General features: G+C 27.4%; 1 protein-coding gene across 5 annotated transcripts in view; it reads right to left on the minus strand.

The window, feature by feature from the left end:
- The window catches only part of LOC145291326 (arginase, hepatic-like), a 646,066-nt gene that overhangs the window by 17,883 nt on the left and 603,654 nt on the right, over window positions 1-24,529 (minus strand). For all 5 annotated transcript variants that reach the window (XM_080137078.1, XM_080137079.1, XM_080137075.1 and 2 more), the window contains one exon: window positions 19,376-19,435. In XM_080137078.1, the coding sequence (XP_079993204.1) occupies window positions 19,376-19,435 (60 nt within the window). The remainder of the gene's footprint in view (window positions 1-19,375; window positions 19,436-24,529) is intronic.

Below are 24,529 nucleotides of genomic sequence, written 5' to 3' on the forward strand. Positions count from 1 at the left end.
TTCATATATACTAGCATTTCAGCATATTTTATTCTATTAATATATACTAGCATTTCAGCATATTTTATTCTATTCATATATACTAGCATTTCAGTATATTTTATTCTATTCATATATACTAGCATTTCAGCATATTTTATTCTATTAATATATACTAGCATTTCAGTATATTTTATTCTATTAATATATACTAGCATTTCAGTATATTTTATTCTATTCATATATACTAGCATTTCAGCATATTTTATTCTATTCATATATACTAGCATTTCAGTATATTTTATTCTATTCATATATACTAGCATTTCAGCATATTTTATTCTAGTCATATATACTAGCATTTCAGCATATTTTATTCTATTAATATATACTAGCATTTCAGTATATTTTATTCTATTCATATATACTAGCATTTCAGCATATTTTATTCTATTCATATATACTAGCATTTCAGTATATTTTATTCTATTCATATATACTAGCATTTCAGCATATTTTATTCTATTAATATATACTAGCATTTCAGCATATTTTATTCTATTAATATATACTAGCATTTCAGCATATTTTATTCTATTCATATATACTAGCATTTCAGCATATTTTATTCTATTAATATATACTAGCATTTCAGTATATTTTATTCTATTCATATATACTAGCATTTCAGCATACTTTATTCTATTAATATATACTAGCATTTCAGCATATTTTATTCTATTAATATATACTAGCATTTCAGCATATTTTATTCTATTCATATATACTAGCATTTCAGCATATTTTATTCTATTCATATATACTAGCATTTCAGTATATTTTATTCTATTCATATATACTAGCATTTCAGCATATTTTATTCTATTCATATATACTAGCATTTCAGTATATTTTATTCTATTAATATATACTAGCATTTCAGTATATTTTATTCTATTCATATATACTAGCATTTCAGCATATTTTATTCTATTCATATATACTAGCATTTCAGCATATTTTATTCTATTAATATATACTAGCATTTCAGCATATTTTATTCTATTAATATATACTAGCATTTCAGCATATTTTATTCTATTCATATATACTAGCATTTCAGCATATTTTATTTTATTAATATATACTAGCATTTCAGTATATTTTATTCTATTAATATATACTAGCATTTCAGTATATTTTATTCTATTAATATATACTAGCATTTCAGTATATTTTATTCTATTAATATATACTAGCATTTCAGTATATTTTATTCTATTAATATATACTAGCATTTCAGTATATTTTATTCTATTAATATATACTAGCATTTCAGCATATTTTATTCTATTCATATATACTAGCATTTCAGCATATTTTATTCTATTAATATATACTAGCATTTCAGAATATTTTATTCTATTCATATATACTAGCATTTCAGTATATTTTATTCTATTAATATATACTAGCATTTCAGTATATTTTATTCTATTCATATATACTAGCATTTCAGCATATTTTATTCTATTCATATATACTAGCATTTCAGTATATTTTATTCTATTCATATATACTAGCATTTCAGTATATTTTATTCTATTCATATATACTAGCATTTCAGCATATTTTATTCTATTCATATATACTAGCATTTCAGTATATTTTATTCTATTAATATATACTAGCATTTCAGTATATTTTATTCTATTCATATATACTAGCATTTCAGCATATTTTATTCTATTCATATATACTAGCATTTCAGTATATTTTATTCTATTCATATATACTAGCATTTCAGCATATTTTATTCTATTCATATATACTAGCATTTCAGCATATTTTATTCTATTCATATATACTAGCATTTCAGTATATTTTATTCTATTAATATATACTAGCATTTCAGCATATTTTATTCTATTCATATATACTAGCATTTCAGTATATTTTATTCTATTAATATATACTAGCATTTCAGCATATTTTATTCTATTCATATATACTAGCATTTCAGCATATTTTATTCTATTCATATATACTAGCATTTCAGTATATTTTATTCTATTAATATATACTAGCATTTCAGCATATTTTATTCTATTCATATATACTAGCATTTCAGCATATTTTATTCTATTCATATATACTAGCATTTCAGCATAATTATTCTATTCATATATACTAGCATTTCAGTATATTTTATTCTATTCATATATACAAGCATTTCAGTATATTTTATTCTATTAATATATACTAGCATTTCAGCATATTTTATTCTATTCATATATACTAGCATTTCAGCATATTTTATTCTATTAATATATACTAGCATTTCAGTATATTTTATTCTATTCATATATACTAGCATTTCAGCATATTTTATTCTATTCATATATACTAGCATTTCAGCATATTTTATTCTATTCATATATACTAGCATTTCAGCATATTTTATTCTATTAATATATACTAGCATTTCAGTATATTTTATTCTATTCATATATACTAGCATTTCAGCATATTTTATTCTATTAATATATACTAGCATTTCAGCATATTTTATTCTATTAATATATACTAGCATTTCAGTATATTTTATTCTATTAATATATACTAGCATTTCAGCATATTTTATTCTATTCATATATACTAGCATTTCAGTATATTTTATTCTATTAATATATACTAGCATTTCAGCATATTTTATTCTATTAATATATACTAGCATTTCAGTATATTTTATTCTATTCATATATACTAGCATTTCAGCATATTTTATTCTATTCATATATACTAGCATTTCAGCATATTTTATTCTATTAATATATACTAGCATTTCAGCATATTTTATTCTATTAATATATACTAGCATTTCAGTATATTTTATTCTATTCATATATACAAGCATTTCAGCATATTTTATTCTATTAATATATACTAGCATTTCAGTATATTTTATTCTATTCATATATACAAGCATTTCAGTATATTTTATTCTATTAATATATACTAGCATTTCAGCATATTTTATTCTATTCATATATACTAGCATTTCAGTATATTTTATTCTATTAATATATACTAGCATTTCAGTATATTTTATTCTATTCATATATACTAGCATTTCAGCATATTTTATTCTATTCATATATACTAGCATTTCAGCATATTTTATTCTATTAATATATACTAGCATTTCAGTATATTTTATTCTATTAATATATACTAGCATTTCAGCATATTTTATTCTATTAATATATACTAGCATTTCAGCATATTTTATTCTATTAATATATACTAGCATTTCAGCATATTTTATTCTATTAATATATACTAGCATTTCAGCATATTTTATTCTATTAATATATACTAGCATTTCAGCATATTTTATTCTATTCATATATACTAGCATTTCAGTATATTTTATTCTATTAATATATACTAGCATTTCAGTATATTTTATTCTATTCATATATACTAGCATTTCAGCATATTTTATTCTATTCATATATACTAGCATTTCAGCATATTTTATTCTATTAATATATACTAGCATTTCAGTATATTTTATTCTATTAATATATACTAGCATTTCAGCATATTTTATTCTATTAATATATACTAGCATTTCAGTATATTTTATTCTATTAATATATACTAGCATTTCAGTATATTTTATTCTATTAATATATACTAGCATTTCAGCATATTTTATTCTATTCATATATACTAGCATTTCAGCATATTTTATTCTATTAATATATACTAGCATTTCAGCATATTTTATTCTATTCATATATACTAGCATTTCAGCATATTTTATTCTATTCATATATACTAGCATTTCAGCATATTTTATTCTATTCATATATACTAGCATTTCAGCATATTTTATTCTATTCATATATACTAGCATTTCAGCATATTTTATTCTATTCATATATACTAGCATTTCAGCATATTTTATTCTATTCATATATACTAGCATTTCAGCATATTTTATTCTATTCATATATACTAGCATTTCAGTATATTTTATTCTATTAATATATACTAGCATTTCAGTATATTTTATTCTATTCATATATACTAGCATTTCAGCATATTTTATTCTATTCATATATACTAGCATTTCAGTATATTTTATTCTATTAATATATACTAGCATTTCAGTATATTTTATTCTATTAATATATACTAGCATTTCAGTATATTTTATTCTATTAATATATACTAGCATTTCAGCATATTTTATTCTATTCATATATACTAGCATTTCAGTATATTTTATTCTATTAATATATACTAGCATTTCAGCATATTTTATTCTATTAATATATACTAGCATTTCAGCATATTTTATTCTATTAATATATACTAGCATTTCAGCATATTTTATTCTATTCATATATACTAGCATTTCAGTATATTTTATTCTATTAATATATACTAGCATTTCAGTATATTTTATTCTATTCATATATACTAGCATTTCAGCATATTTTATTCTATTAATATATACTAGCATTTCAGCATATTTTATTCTATTAATATATACTAGCATTTCAGCATATTTTATTCTATTAATATATACTAGCATTTCAGTATATTTTATTCTATTCATATATACTAGCATTTCAGTATATTTTATTCTATTCATATATACTAGCATTTCAGTATATTTTATTCTATTCATATATACTAGCATTTCAGCATATTTTATTCTATTCATATATACTAGCATTTCAGTATATTTTATTCTATTCATATATACTAGCATTTCAGTATATTTTATTCTATTCATATATACTAGCATTTCAGCATATTTTATTCTATTCATATATACTAGCATTTCAGTATATTTTATTCTATTCATATATACTAGCATTTCAGTATATTTTATTCTATTCATATATACTAGCATTTCAGCATATTTTATTCTATTCATATATACTAGCATTTCAGTATATTTTATTCTATTCATATATACTAGCATTTCAGTATATTTTATTCTATTCATATATACTAGCATTTCAGCATATTTTATTCTATTCATATATACTAGCATTTCAGTATATTTTATTCTATTCATATATACTAGCATTTCAGTATATTTTATTCTATTAATATATACTAGCATTTCAGCATATTTTATTCTATTCATATATACTAGCATTTCAGCATATTTTATTCTATTCATATATACTAGCATTTCAGTATATTTTATTCTATTAATATATACTAGCATTTCAGCATATTTTATTATATTCATATATACTAGCATTTCAGCATATTTTATTCTATTCATATATACTAGCATTTCAGCATAATTATTCTATTCATATATACTAGCATTTCAGTATATTTTATTCTATTCATATATACAAGCATTTAAGTATATTTTATTCTATTAATATATACTAGCATTTCAGCATATTTTATTCTATTCATATATACTAGTATTTCAGCATATTTTATTCTATTCATATATACTAGCATTTCAGTATATTTTATTCTATTCATATATACTAGCATTTCAGCATATTTTATTCTATTCATATATACTAGCATTTCAGTATATTTTATTCTATTCATATATACTAGCATTTCAGCATATTTTATTCTATTCATATATACAAGCATTTCAGCATATTTTATTCTATTCATATATACTAGCATTTCAGCATATTTTATTCTATTCATATATACAAGAATTTCAGCATATTTTATTCTATTCATATATACAAGCATTTCAGTATATTTTATTCTATTCATATATACTAGCATTTCAGCATATTTTATTCTATTCATATATACTAGCATTTCAGTATATTTTATTCTATTCATATATACAAGCATTTCAGCATATTTTATTCTATTCATATATACTAGCATTTCAGCATATTTTATTCTATTCATATATACAAGCATTTCAGTATATTTTATTTTATTCATATATACTAGCATTTCAGTAAATTTTATTCTATTAATATATACTAGCATTTCAGCATATTTTATTCTATTAATATATACTAGCATTTCAGTATATTTTATTCTATTCATATATACTAGCATTTCAGCATATTTTATTCTATTAATATATACTAGCATTTCAGCATATTTTATTCTATTCATATATACTAGCATTTCAGTATATTTTATTCTATTCATATATACTAGCATTTCAGCATATTTTATTCTATTAATATATACTAGCATTTCAGTATATTTTATTCTATTAATATATACTAGCATTTCAGTATATTTTATTCTATTCATATATACTAGCATTTCAGCATATTTTATTCTATTCATATATACTAGCATTTCAGTATATTTTATTCTATTCATATATACTAGCATTTCAGCATATTTTATTCTAGTCATATATACTAGCATTTCAGCATATTTTATTCTATTAATATATACTAGCATTTCAGTATATTTTATTCTATTCATATATACTAGCATTTCAGCATATTTTATTCTATTCATATATACTAGCATTTCAGTATATTTTATTCTATTCATATATACTAGCATTTCAGTATATTTTATTCTATTCATATATACTAGCATTTCAGCATATTTTATTCTATTCATATATACTAGCATTTCAGTATATTTTATTCTATTCATATATACTAGCATTTCAGTATATTTTATTCTATTCATATATACTAGCATTTCAGCATATTTTATTCTATTCATATATACTAGCATTTCAGTATATTTTATTCTATTCATATATACTAGCATTTCAGTATATTTTATTCTATTAATATATACTAGCATTTCAGCATATTTTATTCTATTCATATATACTAGCATTTCAGCATATTTTATTCTATTCATATATACTAGCATTTCAGTATATTTTATTCTATTAATATATACTAGCATTTCAGCATATTTTATTATATTCATATATACTAGCATTTCAGCATATTTTATTCTATTCATATATACTAGCATTTCAGCATAATTATTCTATTCATATATACTAGCATTTCAGTATATTTTATTCTATTCATATATACAAGCATTTAAGTATATTTTATTCTATTAATATATACTAGCATTTCAGCATATTTTATTCTATTCATATATACTAGTATTTCAGCATATTTTATTCTATTCATATATACTAGCATTTCAGTATATTTTATTCTATTCATATATACTAGCATTTCAGCATATTTTATTCTATTCATATATACTAGCATTTCAGTATATTTTATTCTATTCATATATACTAGCATTTCAGCATATTTTATTCTATTCATATATACAAGCATTTCAGCATATTTTATTCTATTCATATATACTAGCATTTCAGCATATTTTATTCTATTCATATATACAAGAATTTCAGCATATTTTATTCTATTCATATATACAAGCATTTCAGTATATTTTATTCTATTCATATATACTAGCATTTCAGCATATTTTATTCTATTCATATATACTAGCATTTCAGTATATTTTATTCTATTCATATATACAAGCATTTCAGCATATTTTATTCTATTCATATATACTAGCATTTCAGCATATTTTATTCTATTCATATATACAAGCATTTCAGTATATTTTATTTTATTCATATATACTAGCATTTCAGTAAATTTTATTCTATTAATATATACTAGCATTTCAGCATATTTTATTCTATTAATATATACTAGCATTTCAGTATATTTTATTCTATTCATATATACTAGCATTTCAGCATATTTTATTCTATTAATATATACTAGCATTTCAGCATATTTTATTCTATTCATATATACTAGCATTTCAGTATATTTTATTCTATTCATATATACTAGCATTTCAGCATATTTTATTCTATTAATATATACTAGCATTTCAGTATATTTTATTCTATTAATATATACTAGCATTTCAGTATATTTTATTCTATTCATATATACTAGCATTTCAGCATATTTTATTCTATTCATATATACTAGCATTTCAGTATATTTTATTCTATTCATATATACTAGCATTTCAGCATATTTTATTCTAGTCATATATACTAGCATTTCAGCATATTTTATTCTATTAATATATACTAGCATTTCAGTATATTTTATTCTATTCATATATACTAGCATTTCAGCATATTTTATTCTATTCATATATACTAGCATTTCAGTATATTTTATTCTATTCATATATACTAGCATTTCAGCATATTTTATTCTATTAATATATACTAGCATTTCAGCATATTTTATTCTATTAATATATACTAGCATTTCAGCATATTTTATTCTATTCATATATACTAGCATTTCAGCATATTTTATTCTATTAATATATACTAGCATTTCAGTATATTTTATTCTATTCATATATACTAGCATTTCAGCATACTTTATTCTATTAATATATACTAGCATTTCAGCATATTTTATTCTATTAATATATACTAGCATTTCAGCATATTTTATTCTATTCATATATACTAGCATTTCAGCATATTTTATTCTATTCATATATACTAGCATTTCAGTATATTTTATTCTATTCATATATACTAGCATTTCAGCATATTTTATTCTATTCATATATACTAGCATTTCAGTATATTTTATTCTATTAATATATACTAGCATTTCAGTATATTTTATTCTATTCATATATACTAGCATTTCAGCATATTTTATTCTATTCATATATACTAGCATTTCAGCATATTTTATTCTATTAATATATACTAGCATTTCAGCATATTTTATTCTATTAATATATACTAGCATTTCAGCATATTTTATTCTATTCATATATACTAGCATTTCAGCATATTTTATTTTATTAATATATACTAGCATTTCAGTATATTTTATTCTATTAATATATACTAGCATTTCAGTATATTTTATTCTATTAATATATACTAGCATTTCAGTATATTTTATTCTATTAATATATACTAGCATTTCAGTATATTTTATTCTATTAATATATACTAGCATTTCAGTATATTTTATTCTATTAATATATACTAGCATTTCAGCATATTTTATTCTATTAATATATACTAGCATTTCAGCATATTTTATTCTATTAATATATACTAGCATTTCAGCATATTTTATTTTATTAATATATACTAGCATTTCAGTATATTTTATTCTATTAATATATACTAGCATTTCAGCATATTTTATTTTATTAATATATACTAGCATTTCAGTATATTTTATTCTATTAATATATACTAGCATTTCAGTATATTTTATTCTATTAATATATACTAGCATTTCAGTATATTTTATTCTATTCATATATACTAGCATTTCAGTATATTTTATTCTATTAATATATACTAGCATTTCAGTATATTTTATTCTATTAATATATACTAGCATTTCAGCATATTTTATTCTATTCATATATACTAGCATTTCAGCATATTTTATTCTATTAATATATACTAGCATTTCAGTATATTTTATTCTATTCATATATACTAGCATTTCAGCATATTTTATTCTATTCATATATACTAGCATTTCAGTATATTTTATTCTATTAATATATACTAGCATTTCAGTATATTTTATTCTATTAATATATACTAGCATTTCAGCATATTTTATTCTATTAATATATACTAGCATTTCAGCATATTTTATTCTATTCATATATAGTCGCATTTCAGCATATTTTATTCTATTCATATATACTAGCATTTCAACATATTTTATTCTATTCATATATACTAGCATTTCAGCATATTTTATTCTATTAATATATACTAGCATTTCAGCATATTTTATTCTATTCATATATACTAGCATTTCAGCATATTTTATTTTATTCATATATACTAGCATTTCAGCATATTTTATTCTATTCATATATACTAGCATGTCAGCATATTTTATTCTATTCATATATACTAGCATTTCAGCATATTTTATTCTATTCATATATACTAGCATTTCAGTATATTTTATTCTATTCATATATACTAGCATTTCAGCATATTTTATTTTATTAATATATACTAGCATTTCAGCATATTTTATTTTATTCATATATACTAGCATTTCAGCATATTTTATTCTATTCATATATACTAGCATTTCAGCATATTTTATTCTATTCATATATACTAGCATTTCAGCATATTTTATTCTATTAATATATACTAGCATTTCAGCATATTTTATTCTATTAATATATACTAGCATTTCAGTATATTTTATTCTATTCATATATACTAGCATTTCAGCATATTTTATTTTATTCATATATACTAGCATTTCAGCATATTTTATTTTATTCATATATACTAGCATTTCAGCATATTTTATTCTATTCATATATACTTGCATTTCAGTATATTTTATTCTATTCATATATACTAGCATTTCAGCATATTTTATTCTATTCATATATACTAGCATTTCAGCATATTTTATTCTATTAATATATACTAGCATTTCAGTATATTTTATTCTATTCATATATACTAGCATTTCAGCATATTTTATTTTATTCATATATACTAGCATTTCAGCATATTTTATTTTATTCATATATACTAGCATTTCAGCATATTTTATTCTATTCATATATACTAGCATTTCAGCATATTTTATTCTATTCATATATACTAGCATTTCAGCATATTTTATTCTATTAATATATACTAGCATTTCAGTATATTTTATTCTATTCATATATACTAGCATTTCAGCATATTTTATTTTATTCATATATACTAGCATTTCATCATATTTTATTTTATTCATATATACTAGCATTTCAGCATATTTTATTCTATTCATATATACTAGCATTTCAGTATATTTTATTCTATTCATATATACTAGCATTTCAGCATATTTTTTTTTATTCATATATACTAGCATTTCAGCATATTTTATTCTATTCATATATACTAGCATTTCAGCATATTTTATTCTATTCATATATACTAGCATTTCAGTATATTTTATTCTATTCATATATACTAGCATTTCAGCATATTTTATTTTATTCATATATACTAGCATTTCAGCCCGGCGTTGACCGGGTGTTCGGCGATTTATGTTGAGCAAAACAAAAAAAAAAAAAAAGCGGTCATTTTTTTTTTTTACTTTGACCGCTATTATGACACCTTAACATTTATTGTTTTGGGCTCAAATTGAGTTATTAAGTTAGATCCATGTCCAAGGAACCTATATCTGTAATTTCAAATGTTTAGACCCAAAATTGGTGGAGGAATTTGGTAGAGTTCTCAAAGATCAAATGTTGAACTTTGACCCCTTAACAGCCAAATTTCTGGTGGAAAACAGGTCTGACAGTTCTGGGTGATTATGTCAAAAAGGGTTCAGTTTGAAACCTCAAAATCTTCCAAAAATTGGTGCTCACCATACACGAAGAGGAATTGGTGAAATGAACGTCATCACCGACCATTTGGTGTATAGAGACAGAATACTCTTCCCACTGTTGCACATAAGCAAATTACGGAGGCTCTGGACAAGGATGAGATTGCTTCACTTGTGCCAGGCTTTTCCAGTATTAAATATGGAGAAGTTAAAAGCTGGACTTTGAGATTTCTCAGATCTGGCAGATCATCAGATATCCAGAGTTTGAAAACTCAATAAACGAACTGGAAGCATTTGTTCTGGTAGTGAAGAGACAATGCCGAACTTGTCAACAACATGTTCATAGCTTGTCAACAACATGTTCACAACTTGTCAATAACATGTCCACTACTTGTCAACAACATGTTCATAACTTGTCAATAACATGTTCATAACTTGTCAACAACATGTTCACAACTTGTCTACAACATGTTCATAACTTGTCAACAACATGTTCACAACTTGTCTACAACATGTTCATAACTTGTCAACAACATGTTCATAACTTGTCAACAACATGTCCACAACTTGTCAACATGTTCATAACTTGTCAACAACATGTTCACAACTTGTCAACCACATATTTATAACTTGTCAACAACATGTTCACAACTTGTCAACCACATGTTCATATGTCAACAACATGTCCACTACTTGTCAACATGTTCATAACTTGTCAGCAACATGTTCACAACTAGTCAACATGTTCATAACTTGTCAACAATATGTTCACGACTAGTCAACATGTTCACTACTTGTCAACATGTTCATATGTTAGAGAATTGATCGAGAGAGAGAGAGAGAGAGAGAGGGGGGGGAGGTGTTAAATTATATTGTAGACACGTTGACCGGTAGTGAGGGTCAGCTGATTGGATGTGCGTGTGAGTCACGTGATCAGGTTAGCTGGATTGTGGAGGTTTCGTTTAGACTTAGAAGGCGACGGACAGCTTAACAGTCATCACGTCCCCTTCACTGGGGGGAGGGGGACGCTGATCTGTATAGATCTGAGACCAAGAGAAACTACACAAGCCAGAGATTCACTTCCATCCTTCTGCGAGACATCTGGAGGTGAATAAAATATAAAACTAATTCACTGTTTTCAAGTGATTGAATCTTCGTCCAACAGGTATCAGTCTTCCTCCAAGACACGAAATGAATCCAGATAGACCAACATCCACGACACAGAAGGTATGTCTAAAATACATGTACCACACGCACACACATACACAACGGCATATGAACAAATACACTGAACAACTTTGTTAACCTGATTAGATATAACACACAACGGTCCCTCTTATTAGATATAACAACACAACAAATACAAATTTGGTGCCCATGGACCAGTCCACCTGTATAAGGGTGGAAAGAAAAAAATCGAATCTGGAGGTTACCATAGTGAAAAAAAATTAACAGAACGGAAAAAAAATATTGTACACTAGACATAAAGAAGAAGGATAAAGAAGATTTAAGAAGAAAGGAACCATGCCATGAAACAACAAAAAAGGTCCTTTGAAAAATAGACACATTAAAATTATATATAGATACATTTGTATGTAAAAAAAGACAAAGAGCACGTTATGGTGTAGAAAAAAAATAAATAGAAGAAATAAGGAAAAAAAACAGATAGCTCGATCGACATACAGATAACGTATTGTTGATTTTGAATATGAAAATTGAAAGCACGGAAGACAGAAAAAATATTAATACAGCCAATGTGTAAAACAGAAAGAAAGAAAAAAAGAAAAAGAAGAGAATAGAACATATGAACAGTGTTACAGTGTGGGTGAAATTTCCTGTCATATTACCAAAAGAGAAACACGCCAATCAAAAATATTTATGAATTAGAATGTTTCACATTTACACACACTTAAAATGCTGCAATGTTGCAATTTTTAAACTGTAAAACTCTGTGTACTTTGTGAAAAAACAATGGACAGGTTCTGCCAATGTGACATTGTGCGGTTTTTTTCTCAGGAATTTTTCTGGTGTGGAAAAAATGTTGTTCATTGGTGTAAATGCTTGTAATGTGTATAATGTAATTTTAAATGTATGTTTTTTTTTAGATTAAGAAAAAGGACACGAGTATTGTCTATTGGGTGATGGGATTTTCGTTGATTTCGAGTAGGATCAACATGGAAAATTTCATGTGTGGAAATCCCGATATTTTCTGCTAAGCTATATGCCTTGAAAGGTAGTCACAAGTAACGACCTGAACAAAAATTTTTCCAATATAGCAGAGCGAAATATATTCCCCTGACGTGGTGTAAGTGGCAGAAGAGGAAATGGCAGAAGAGGCCATAATAAAAATCACTCGATAAGTAAAAGGTGATATTTTTTTTTCAGAAAACCCCTAGAGTTGGGTGACGTGGACAATTTAAGTTTCTATCGATTTGTTATTTTGTTGTTGAATTTTTGTTTTGTGAAGGATTCTCTGGAAGTGTATAAGTGAGTCGTTTTTTTTGGTTTTGGAAACGACTATATATTTTTATTGTAAATGCCTTTGTATTTTTTGTAAACGACTGTGATTTTTATTTTTATTTTTTATATTCTGTGAAATGGTAAAGGTGATGCAACCGACCTCAGAAATTGATGACGTGGACAAAATTGATGACGTGGACAATTTTGGGTTTCCATGAATCTGTGTTTTGTTATTTGGAATTTTGTTATTGGTGAGATGAGACTTTGTGAATGCTTATAAGCAATTTTAAAAATTTTTTTATTCTTATGTAATTGATGTTTTCTCAAATCAGTTGTGTACAGGTCTTTCTTGTTCTTTGACATGTATATTTTTTGCAGAATTGAGGAGGAGTGAATCTTTGCCTTGTGAGGTTTATTGAAATAATGATTAATTTAAAAGTAAGAATATGTTGTTAATTAATTAATAATGATAGTAATGATAATAAAAAAATTGGGAAAAAGAGAAAGAAATAAGATTTAGGCAGTGTAAGAAATAATAAAAAAAAAGACACACTACTAATTTATGAATAAGGGGTCAACTAGTTCTTATGTTTTGGAAGAGTCAAAGGTTCAGTCAATATTTATTCTAATTTTTGAAATGGTTGTAGAATATATATATATTTTTTTGTGAGATTTTTCTCCAGATGTGTAATTCGGTGGGATTCATAGGAAAATGCTCTCGTAATGTTATAAGAAAAATCTTTTATCTCGTAGGAGTCATGTGCTTATGGAAACACGTTATAGCGTGACGAGAGATATTGTGATCTCTGCATGATCCTAAGATGTGAAATGGGAGCCATGGGGTCACAGGGAGGTTGACCTTCGAGGGCGCAAGGATTTGCACCATATGGTATTAATTGTGGATGTTATTTTATTTATTAGATGTAATGATTTATTGAATAATGGTATGACAGTTCCTTTGCCAGTTGGGTGAGCTTAGGATTCCCTTAGTAGAAAGTGGGTAGTAGAAAATGTATGTCTTCGCGATACATTTTTATAAATAATGGGGGAAGGAATGTTAGAGAATGGATCTAGAGAGAGAGAGAGAGGGACGTGAGTAAATTATATTGTAGACAGTAGTGAGGGTCAGCTGATCAGATATGCGTGTGAGTCACGTGATCAGGTTAGCTGGATCGTGGAGGTTTCGTTTGGATGCGACAGATGTCACTGGGGGAGGGATGCTGACGTGTATATGAAATGAGTCCAAGAGAACGATGCTGACGTGTATATGAAATGAGTCCAAGAGAAAGATGCTGACGTGTATATGAAATGAGTCCAAGAGAAAGCACGCAAGCCAGAGATTCACTTTCATCCTTCTATGAGACATCTGGAGGTGAATAAATTATAAAACCAAATCATCGTTTTGGAGTGATTGAATCTTCGTCCAACAGGTACCAGTGTCCCTCCAAGACATGAATATAGATAGACCAACATCCAGGACACAGAAGGTATGTCTAAAATACATGTACCACACACAAACAAAATGGCATATGAAAAAATAGATAGACAAACTAGACGATCACACGACATCAAACCTGATTAGATATAACACACGCCGGTCCCTCTTATTAGATAACAACACAACATATAACTTGTCAACAAAATGTTCAACACTTGTCAACAACATATTCACATGTGTCAACAACATGTTCATAATTTGTCAACGACATATTCACTACTTGTCAACAACATGTTCAATTGTCAGCAACATATTCATAATTTGTCAACGATATGTTTATAACTTGTTAACAACATGTTCACTACTTGTGAAAAACATGTTCACTACTTTTCAACAACATGTTCACAACTTGTCAACTACATGTTCACTACTTTTCACCAACATGTTCACTACTTGTCAGCAACATGTTCACTACTTGTCAACAACATGTTCACTACATGTCAGCAACATGTTCACAACTTGTCAATAAAATATTCAGAACTTGTCAACAACATGTTCACTACTTGTCAACAACATGTTCACTACTTGTCACCAACATGTTCACTACTTGTCAACAACATATTCATAACTTGTCAACAACATGTTCATAACTTGTCAACAACATGTTAACAACTCGTCAACAGCATGTCTACAACTTGTCAACAACATGTTCACTACTTGTCAGCAACATGTTCATAACTTGTCAACAATATGTTCACTACTTGTCAGAAACATATTCATAACTTGTCAACAACATATTCACTACTTGTAAGCAACATGTTCATAACTTGTCAACAACATGTTCACTACTTGTCAACAACATATTCATAACTTGTCAACAACATATTCACTACTTGTTAAAAACATATTCATAACTTGTCAACAACATATTCACTACTTGTCAGCAACAGGTTCATAACTTGTCAACAACATGTTCACTACTTGTCAACAACATGTAAACAACTCGTCAACAACATGTCAACAACATGCTCACTACTTGTCAACAACATGTTCACTACTTGTCAGCAACATGTTCATAACTTGTCAACAACATGTTCACTACTTGTCAACAACATATTCATAACTTGTCAACAACATAGTCACTACTTGTCAGCAACATATTCATAACTTGTCAACAATATATTCACTACTTGTAAGCAACATGTTCATAACTTGTCAACAACATGTTCACTACTTGTCAACAACATATTCATAACTTGTCAACAACATATTCACTACTTGTCAACAACATGTTCACTACTTGTCAGCAACATGTTCATAACTTGTCAACAACATGTTCATAACTTGTCAGCAACATATTCATAACTTGTCAACAATATATTCACTACTTGTCAGCAACATGTTCATAACTTGTCAACAACATGTTCACTACTTGTCAACAACATATTCATAACTTGTAAACAACATATTCACTACTTGTCAGCAACATGTTCATCACTTGTCAACAACATGTTCACTACTTGTCAACAACATATTCATAACTTGTCAACAACATGTACACTACTTGTCAGCAACATGTTCATAACTTTTCAACAACATTTTCACTACTTGTCAACAACATATTCATAACTTGTCAACAACATGTACACTACTTGTCAGCAACATGTTCATGACTTGTCAACAACATATTCACTACTTGTCAGCAACATGTTCACTACTTGTCAGCAATATGTTCACAACTTGTCAAGAACATGTTCATAACTTGTCAACAACATATTCACTACTTGTCAACAACATATTCATAACTTGTCAACAACATGTTCACTACTTGTCAGCAACCTGTTCATAACTTGTCAACAACATATTCACTACTTGTCAGCAACATGTTCACTACTTGTCAGCAATATGTTCACAACTTGTCAAGAACATGTTCATAACTTGTCAACAACATATTCATAACTTGTCAACAACATTTTTCATAACTTGTCAACAACATGTTCACTATTTGTCAACAACATGTTCACTATTTGTCAACAACATGCTCATAACTTGTCAACAACATATTCATAACTTGTCAACAACATATTCATAACTTGTCAACAATATATTCACTACTTGTCAACAACATGTTCACTACCTGTCAGCAATATGTTCATAACTTGTCAACAACATCTTCATAACTTGTCAACAACATGTTCACTTCTTGTCAACAACATGTTCATAATTTGCCAACAACATGTTCACTACTTGTCAACAACATGCTCATAACTTGTCAGCAACATGTTCACAACATGTCGACAACATATTTATAACTTGTCAACAACATATTCATAACTTGTCCACAACATATTCACTACTTGTCAACAACATGTTCACTACTTGTCCGCAATATGTTCATAACTTGTCAACAACATGTTCACTTCTTGTCAACATGTTCACTACTTGTCAACAACATGCTCATAACTTGTCAACAACATGTTCATAACTTGTCAACAACATATTCACTACTGGTCAACAACATATTCATAACTTGTCAATAACATATTAACTACTTGTCAGCAACATGTTCATAACTTTCAACAACATGTTCACTACTTGCCAACAACATGTTCATAACTTGTCAACAACATGTTAACAACTTGTCAACAATATGTTAACAACTTGTCAACAACATGTTCATAGCTTGTCAACAACATGTTTACAACTTGTCAACAACATATTCATAACTTGTCAACAACATATTAACTACTTGTCAGCAACATGTTCATAACTTTCAACAACATGTCTACTACTTGTCAGCAAAATGTTAACAACTTGTCAACAATATGTTAACAACTTGTCAACAACATGTTCATAACTTGTCAACAACATGTACATAACTTGTCAACAACATGGTTACTACTTGTCAACAACATGTTCATAACTTGTCAACAACGTGTTAACTATTTGTCAACAATATGTTCACAACTTGTCAACAACATGTTCACAACTTTCAGAAACCTGAACTGTAATATGAACCTCAAGAGGCACTATTTTCATATATGGACTATTTTCCTGAGATCCTGGGTTCAATGAGTGACAAGCATCAGGACTTGAAAGAAATGGAGACCAGCTATCAGGATCACTTGGACGCAGTCATGGTTGCTGATTATTGATGGAATCTGCCTGCCACTGAACATTCCTAGAGTTTGAAGAAACAGAGGTTCAAGCCCTGGAGTTTGAACAATGGTGAAGCAGCATACAATTTACATGTAATTAACTTTATCAATTCTCACCATTCAGTTTACAGTAATCGATATTCATACTAGGTGATCAATTGTTGGCAAAACATTTTTTTGTCTTAAAAACATATTAGAGATATGTGTTGACAAAAATCAGCTGAAAAACAAAAATATAATGGATTTTGTCACAAGATCTGAACTTTTCGAACCACTTAGCACAAAAACCTGAGCTGATGGAAAGAAACTGATTTCTTGATTCAGCATAAAAAATACCATAAATCAGTTGTAGAACTTTAAACAATATTCAAAGAGTAAAAAAATTGTTGCCCAGTGTAAGCGATTCAGTTATATATATTTTAACTAATTGAACTTAGAGGGACGGTGAATCTTAAAAAGATCTCTCGGTTAGAATGTATGAGATAGATGGTGAATGTTTGACATTTGGTATGATGCCCCATTCCCAGCTTGATAAGAGAATTGAAAAAAAAACCCGAAAAAAACGAAAAAAAAAAAAGAAAAACGAAAAAAAAAAAAAAAAAAAAAAAAAAAACGAAGCCGCAAAACATTTTTCACTCCTAAAATGTAAAAAAATTAATTAAAAAAACGCACAAAGCATTTTTTTATTCCTAAAATGTAAAAAAAAATTAAAAAATTAATTGATATTATTTTTTTATCTCTCTTTTTCTTTTTCATGTGACTAATAGAATTTTTACTGTTAAAAACATGTGACATTCTTTTTTTCTTCCTATTTCATATGAAATTATGGAATATTTTTACAGTTACAGATAAAAACAAAATAGAATTATTTAAACAGATATGCAACAAGTTTTGCATCAGAAAATCGTTACAATTGTACACAGGTATTTCAGCTAGCATTAAAACGAGACTGAACACATCAGCAGCAGGCTCACCTGTATTGGCAACAGTTTCAGCAATAAACATTCCTTCTCGGTAGGAGAGTCCACCCATGGCTGAAAAACGAAATGAATATAACAGATTATATGTTTACTGTGAACATCAAATTTTCTGTGGTAGTAAACTATTTTTAATTCGGCTTTAAATTAGTTCTAATTACAATGTAGAGCTAATTTAACAACGAATGAAACATATATTTATATCTTACTACTGCGGCACAATGGCTAACCCCTTTTTAAGGGAGCTGCGGGCTTCTACATTAATGAACCTTGTGCCTAACTTTATCTGCACTTGTGCGGTACAAAAGTGTAAAACAGGTGTTTATGATTTTGAAAATGTTCTGCGATGAGTGAAGCTAAGAATGAGTTTGTTTATAAAATTGAACCAAGGCAAAACGATATGAGACCTTAGAATTTGAAAGGTCAAAATCGGAGAACTCGTTAAGAGGCATTCGAAAACAAAACAATGTTTAACCTGTATGAATATATCTTTTCTCTCTCTCTCTCTCTCTCTCTCTCTCTCTCTCTCTCTCTCTCTCTCTCTCTCTCTCTCTTTCTCTCCCCTTCTCTCTCTTTCAATGAAGATACAGAGAATTAAATATAATTTCATTGTTTTGAGGCTTGCACGCTATATGCGATGGGTCGGCTAAATATGTTCCTACTTGTTAACTGTTAAATGAATTATATTTTTATAAAAAATGCATTTGTTTGCTATTTTTGTACAAATGTTCGATTTCAGCATACCATTAATGCCGACGACAGAAAGCTGCCTGTAACGACACAATGAACACACAAGAAGCGACGATGGGAACATGCCAGACAGTTATAGCCGACGACATATCAACCGGTTTATTTTTGTTGATGTTTCCAACATGTGTCTATCGTTAGATATCGTTTATTCCTCGGGAAGCTGGTTGAGTTCCCAGTTCGTTTCCTCAACCAAGTAACCCTCCTGTGGAGGCGATAGTATCATACTACTACTACTACTACTACTACTACTACTACATTTTTATGGGAACTATATATAAACCACTTTGAGCACTTTGATTATTATGGTCTGCAAATCGATTGTGAAAAGTGAACCGCATGTTTCCGTGACGTCAGATTTGTGTGTACTATGCAAACTATGGAAAAGCAGAAGCGACTTAATGATTTTTTAAAATCTTTGTTTATCTTCTTCAAACTGCAATTAATAATTAATCTTTGTTATAATTTTGTTAAGTTTTAAGATGTACACAGTTTAATGATTAATAAGCATTTGTATATTAAATATGAAATACGATTTTACTTAATCCTCATTTGGTTACCTACGGGATTCCATATTTTTTCGGTAAAAAGAGACAAACAAAATATGAGAGGGGGTGGGGCTACAAAATGCTTAATATTTGTGCAATAATATTTTCAAATTGGTTTTAATCTGGCGATAAAATAGCTGACAAGAGTCATGTTTATATTAAAACTTAATATTTAAAAAGAAATTTAAACACAATTAATTAAAAATCCATGTTGTAACGGAACATTTTGAAATAATGGAATTTTAATCGTTTTAATCTTTTAAAAATTAATTACTGTTTATGAAGTTTCTTTTTCTCAGCAATTCAACTGATTATAGTATATTTTAATTTAAAAAAAAACGCTATAAAAACATAATAATCTTAAGTTTATATCAGTTTTTTAATTGCAACTTCAAGGTAAATTTTTGTTCAATATGTGTATTTGAATTTAAAAAAAATAAATATGTTTTACTTATTTGAACTCTTATTATAAAAATTTCGATAGAGTTAAATATATTTTGTTCAAATTTCGAAAAAATAAATAGGGGTGTGGAGGAACATGCACTAAAAAATATTTCCCCTCGTATATTTTATGAAAACTGCATTTTATATGTAATTTCATTCTAAAATGGATAAGTATCGAAAATTTCACGAAAATCTGACCATTAGTTGATTTTTGCTAGATTTATTAAATGCGGGTATGTTTTCACGTTCGGAATGTCTACTACATGGGAACGTTATTTTAAAGCGCCAATTATGTAAACACGATTTTCGTCTCGCAATTCCATTATTTTCGTACGATGAAAAAATTAAAAAAAATTATTACTGGTTTATTTTGCATTTCTTTATAACAAAAGTTATACTGATAATATAATTTATAATAAAGTTACATCGTGTCACATATAGGGTGGGGTAATTCTGTGATGAATTTTGGCAGTCCCTATTGATTATGTTTTTTTTTTTTATATCATAGAGTTAATATAACACGAATGAAAACCCTGTAAAACCAGTCTAGAACTATTGAGGAGTCGATTAACATTATCAAAATATAGGGTTTTTTCGATGTCAATATAATTTTACTTATGTATTACTCTACATATGTATTGAGCACTTTTGAAAAAAATGGGTTTGAGTTCAATACATTTGAACTTTATATATATATATATATATATATATATATATATATATATATATATATATATAAATATATATATATATATAAAATTTGCAGAAAGTCAAAAAAAGCATCTATACTGCCGGTTTCAAATCGAATATAAGGTGTTTATAGTCGAGAAATATTGGACTCTCTTCAACCTTTGTTTTTTTATCTGTTCTTCCTGGAAATAGCACGTGTATTTTTAGCTTGCAAATTATTATTATTGTTATTAATTTTTGGTTTATGAATTTATTATTTATTATTTTTTAATGAACTTATTTTTTATTTATTTATTTTTTTTTTTGTATTTTATTTTTGCAACTTCCAGTTTATGTAGCATTTTGTTTTAGTATTTTGTTTTACATAAAATAATATAAATGTAAGGGTATAAGGAATATATTTAGGTTAGTTTTTTTCTTAAAATTTCTAAATAAATAAATTAAATAAGTAAATAAACAAATAAAATAATGAAATATAAACTTTTTTACTTTATGAATAGATTCTTAGGATATAAAATACATAAATATATAAACATATTGAATTTTTTCTACTAAATAGTATTTAATATGTATAGGATTAAAACACAAAATACAATATGCTACAATGTATGTATGCATGGTTATACTTAATCCTTAAAATATACTTTGCATACACGCAAGTAAAAAAAGTGTAGCAAAACAAAAAGAAAAGCAAATTTCACTGCACAAGTTATATCAAAAAGTCTGACGAGACACAGAGCACTATTCACCATATGCACGTCTGAATGCGTCCTCTAACCTGCTTTTATCGTGTCCGGGCATGCCTCATTAGCAGGTGTGTCATGTGACCATGCGAGAACTATGTGAGATCAAGGGCTTCAAAAGATCACGGACGCCATCTTGGATCTCTTTGATATTTCTTTCTTCTCAGCTTGCAGAACGGACAGACATAAGAACGTTTCCGAGGTGAGTGTTGTTTATTTATCGTTTGTACAGCCACACAAGGCACAAATGCGTGGCCGCTTGCTTCTTTGATCAATATCACACTCCCTCTGATCTCATGATCACACAGAGTGCATTGCGGGGATGGTCTTTTATTCTGCTCACTTCTGCGAAGGGGTATATTTATCATCTCTGGTTCTGGCTCCAGTTCTGCCTCGTCAGATAAACTCTAGCCAACACTCTCTGGCGGAGGGGGTTCACTGATCGCGTTTGTCAGCAAATCATCACTTTCCTCTGTAGTTGTATGATATATCTCAGCAGCCAGGTTAAGATCACACACATGGCATGGCGTTTCATATACAAGGACCAACTGCTGGCTGATCACCCCAGATATTCATCCCCGTTTTAACTTGGTGGTGCGCCGGTTTCCTGGGGATCTCACCCAGACTGGATCTCTTATCATATCTGTTGTGTGTTCTCTCATCACTTGTGTAGTGTCAATTCTCTTTACTCTGACATGGTATGTGTGTATAACATTGTGTAGTGTCAATTCTCTTTACTCTGACATGGTATGTGTGTATAACATTGTGTAGTGTCAATTCTCTTTACTCTGACATGGTATGTGTGTATAACATTGTGTAGTGTCATTTCTCTTTACTCTGACATGGTATGTGTGTATAACATTGGCAGGCGCTATTGCAGGTAACTTCCCATCCTTTGGCGTGATGTTTTACCAATACATGACCTCTGTAATGGTACATTTGCTTTCTTAATGCTGCGATGACTGCTTTCAGCAATGCTATTTCCTGATGGCATATGAGCACATCGCAATTGTAGTCAGGTGACTCATTCATCTAACAATTGCCGAACTTCTTGGTTGCAAAAAACCGCATCGTTGTCCGTCAAGACCTCTTCCAATGCACCTCACTTAGAAAAGATAATTGGTGAACAACATTTACCGAGTCCAGATGGATCATTTGTAATCACACTGCAAAATGCGTGGGCCCACAAAATATAGGCCGACAAAAGACTCAAGATCGCTGTACTGGGATGAAATATTAGTTTGGTTTGGTTTTACTGTATCTCAACCTTTTTTTCTTTGTTATTTAATACCAAGTTCCGTAATTTGGAGTTTTTTTCTTTTTGTGGGTTAGATATTTTAATTTTTTCAGTAAATCAAGTCAGCCTTTTTTACGTCATTAGATGATGCGTTTTTTTTTTTTTTTTTTGGTAAAGTTGGATTGAGTTAAAATTATATTCTTTTGTATAAATTTACTTTTTTCAGAAATGTTAGTATTTTATTAGAATTTATTTTTTTTAAATAGTTCTTTCATATTGTTGACATTGTAATAATTTTGCCAGAGATGCGTGAGATCGCCACAATCCAAAAGAAATAGTGTTTTACCATAAAGGGTTCTTGGTATGCTAAACATTCTGGAGAGTCTTCTTTTTTTAGCAGGAAGGAGTGGGTTATATTGTGATACTGACAATAGACAAAGGAATAGGAAGTGTCTGACAATAAACAAAGAGATGGGAAGTAGCACACAATGAATCTTTAGGTATTTTTAGATTGAGGCTTTTAGATTGACAATGACAATAGAAACCCACAGAACAGATAAAACAAGGAAGGGCAGCTTCTGGTAGATGAGTTTGATTTTTTGGGAGCTTGTTTAGTTCAAAGATAATTTCAGGCTGTTTTAGTAGCCAAGGTGGAAGGCTTAGTTGGTTGACATCATAGATGTTCGTAATTGTGATACCTGTGTCTTCCACTAGTGGTTTCATACGGAAACCAAAAGGCCTT

This window comes from Euprymna scolopes, chromosome 12 (assembly GCF_053919585.1).
Source record: "Euprymna scolopes isolate OS-2025 chromosome 12, ASM5391958v1, whole genome shotgun sequence".
Lineage (NCBI taxonomy): Eukaryota > Metazoa > Mollusca > Cephalopoda > Sepiida > Sepiolidae > Euprymna > Euprymna scolopes.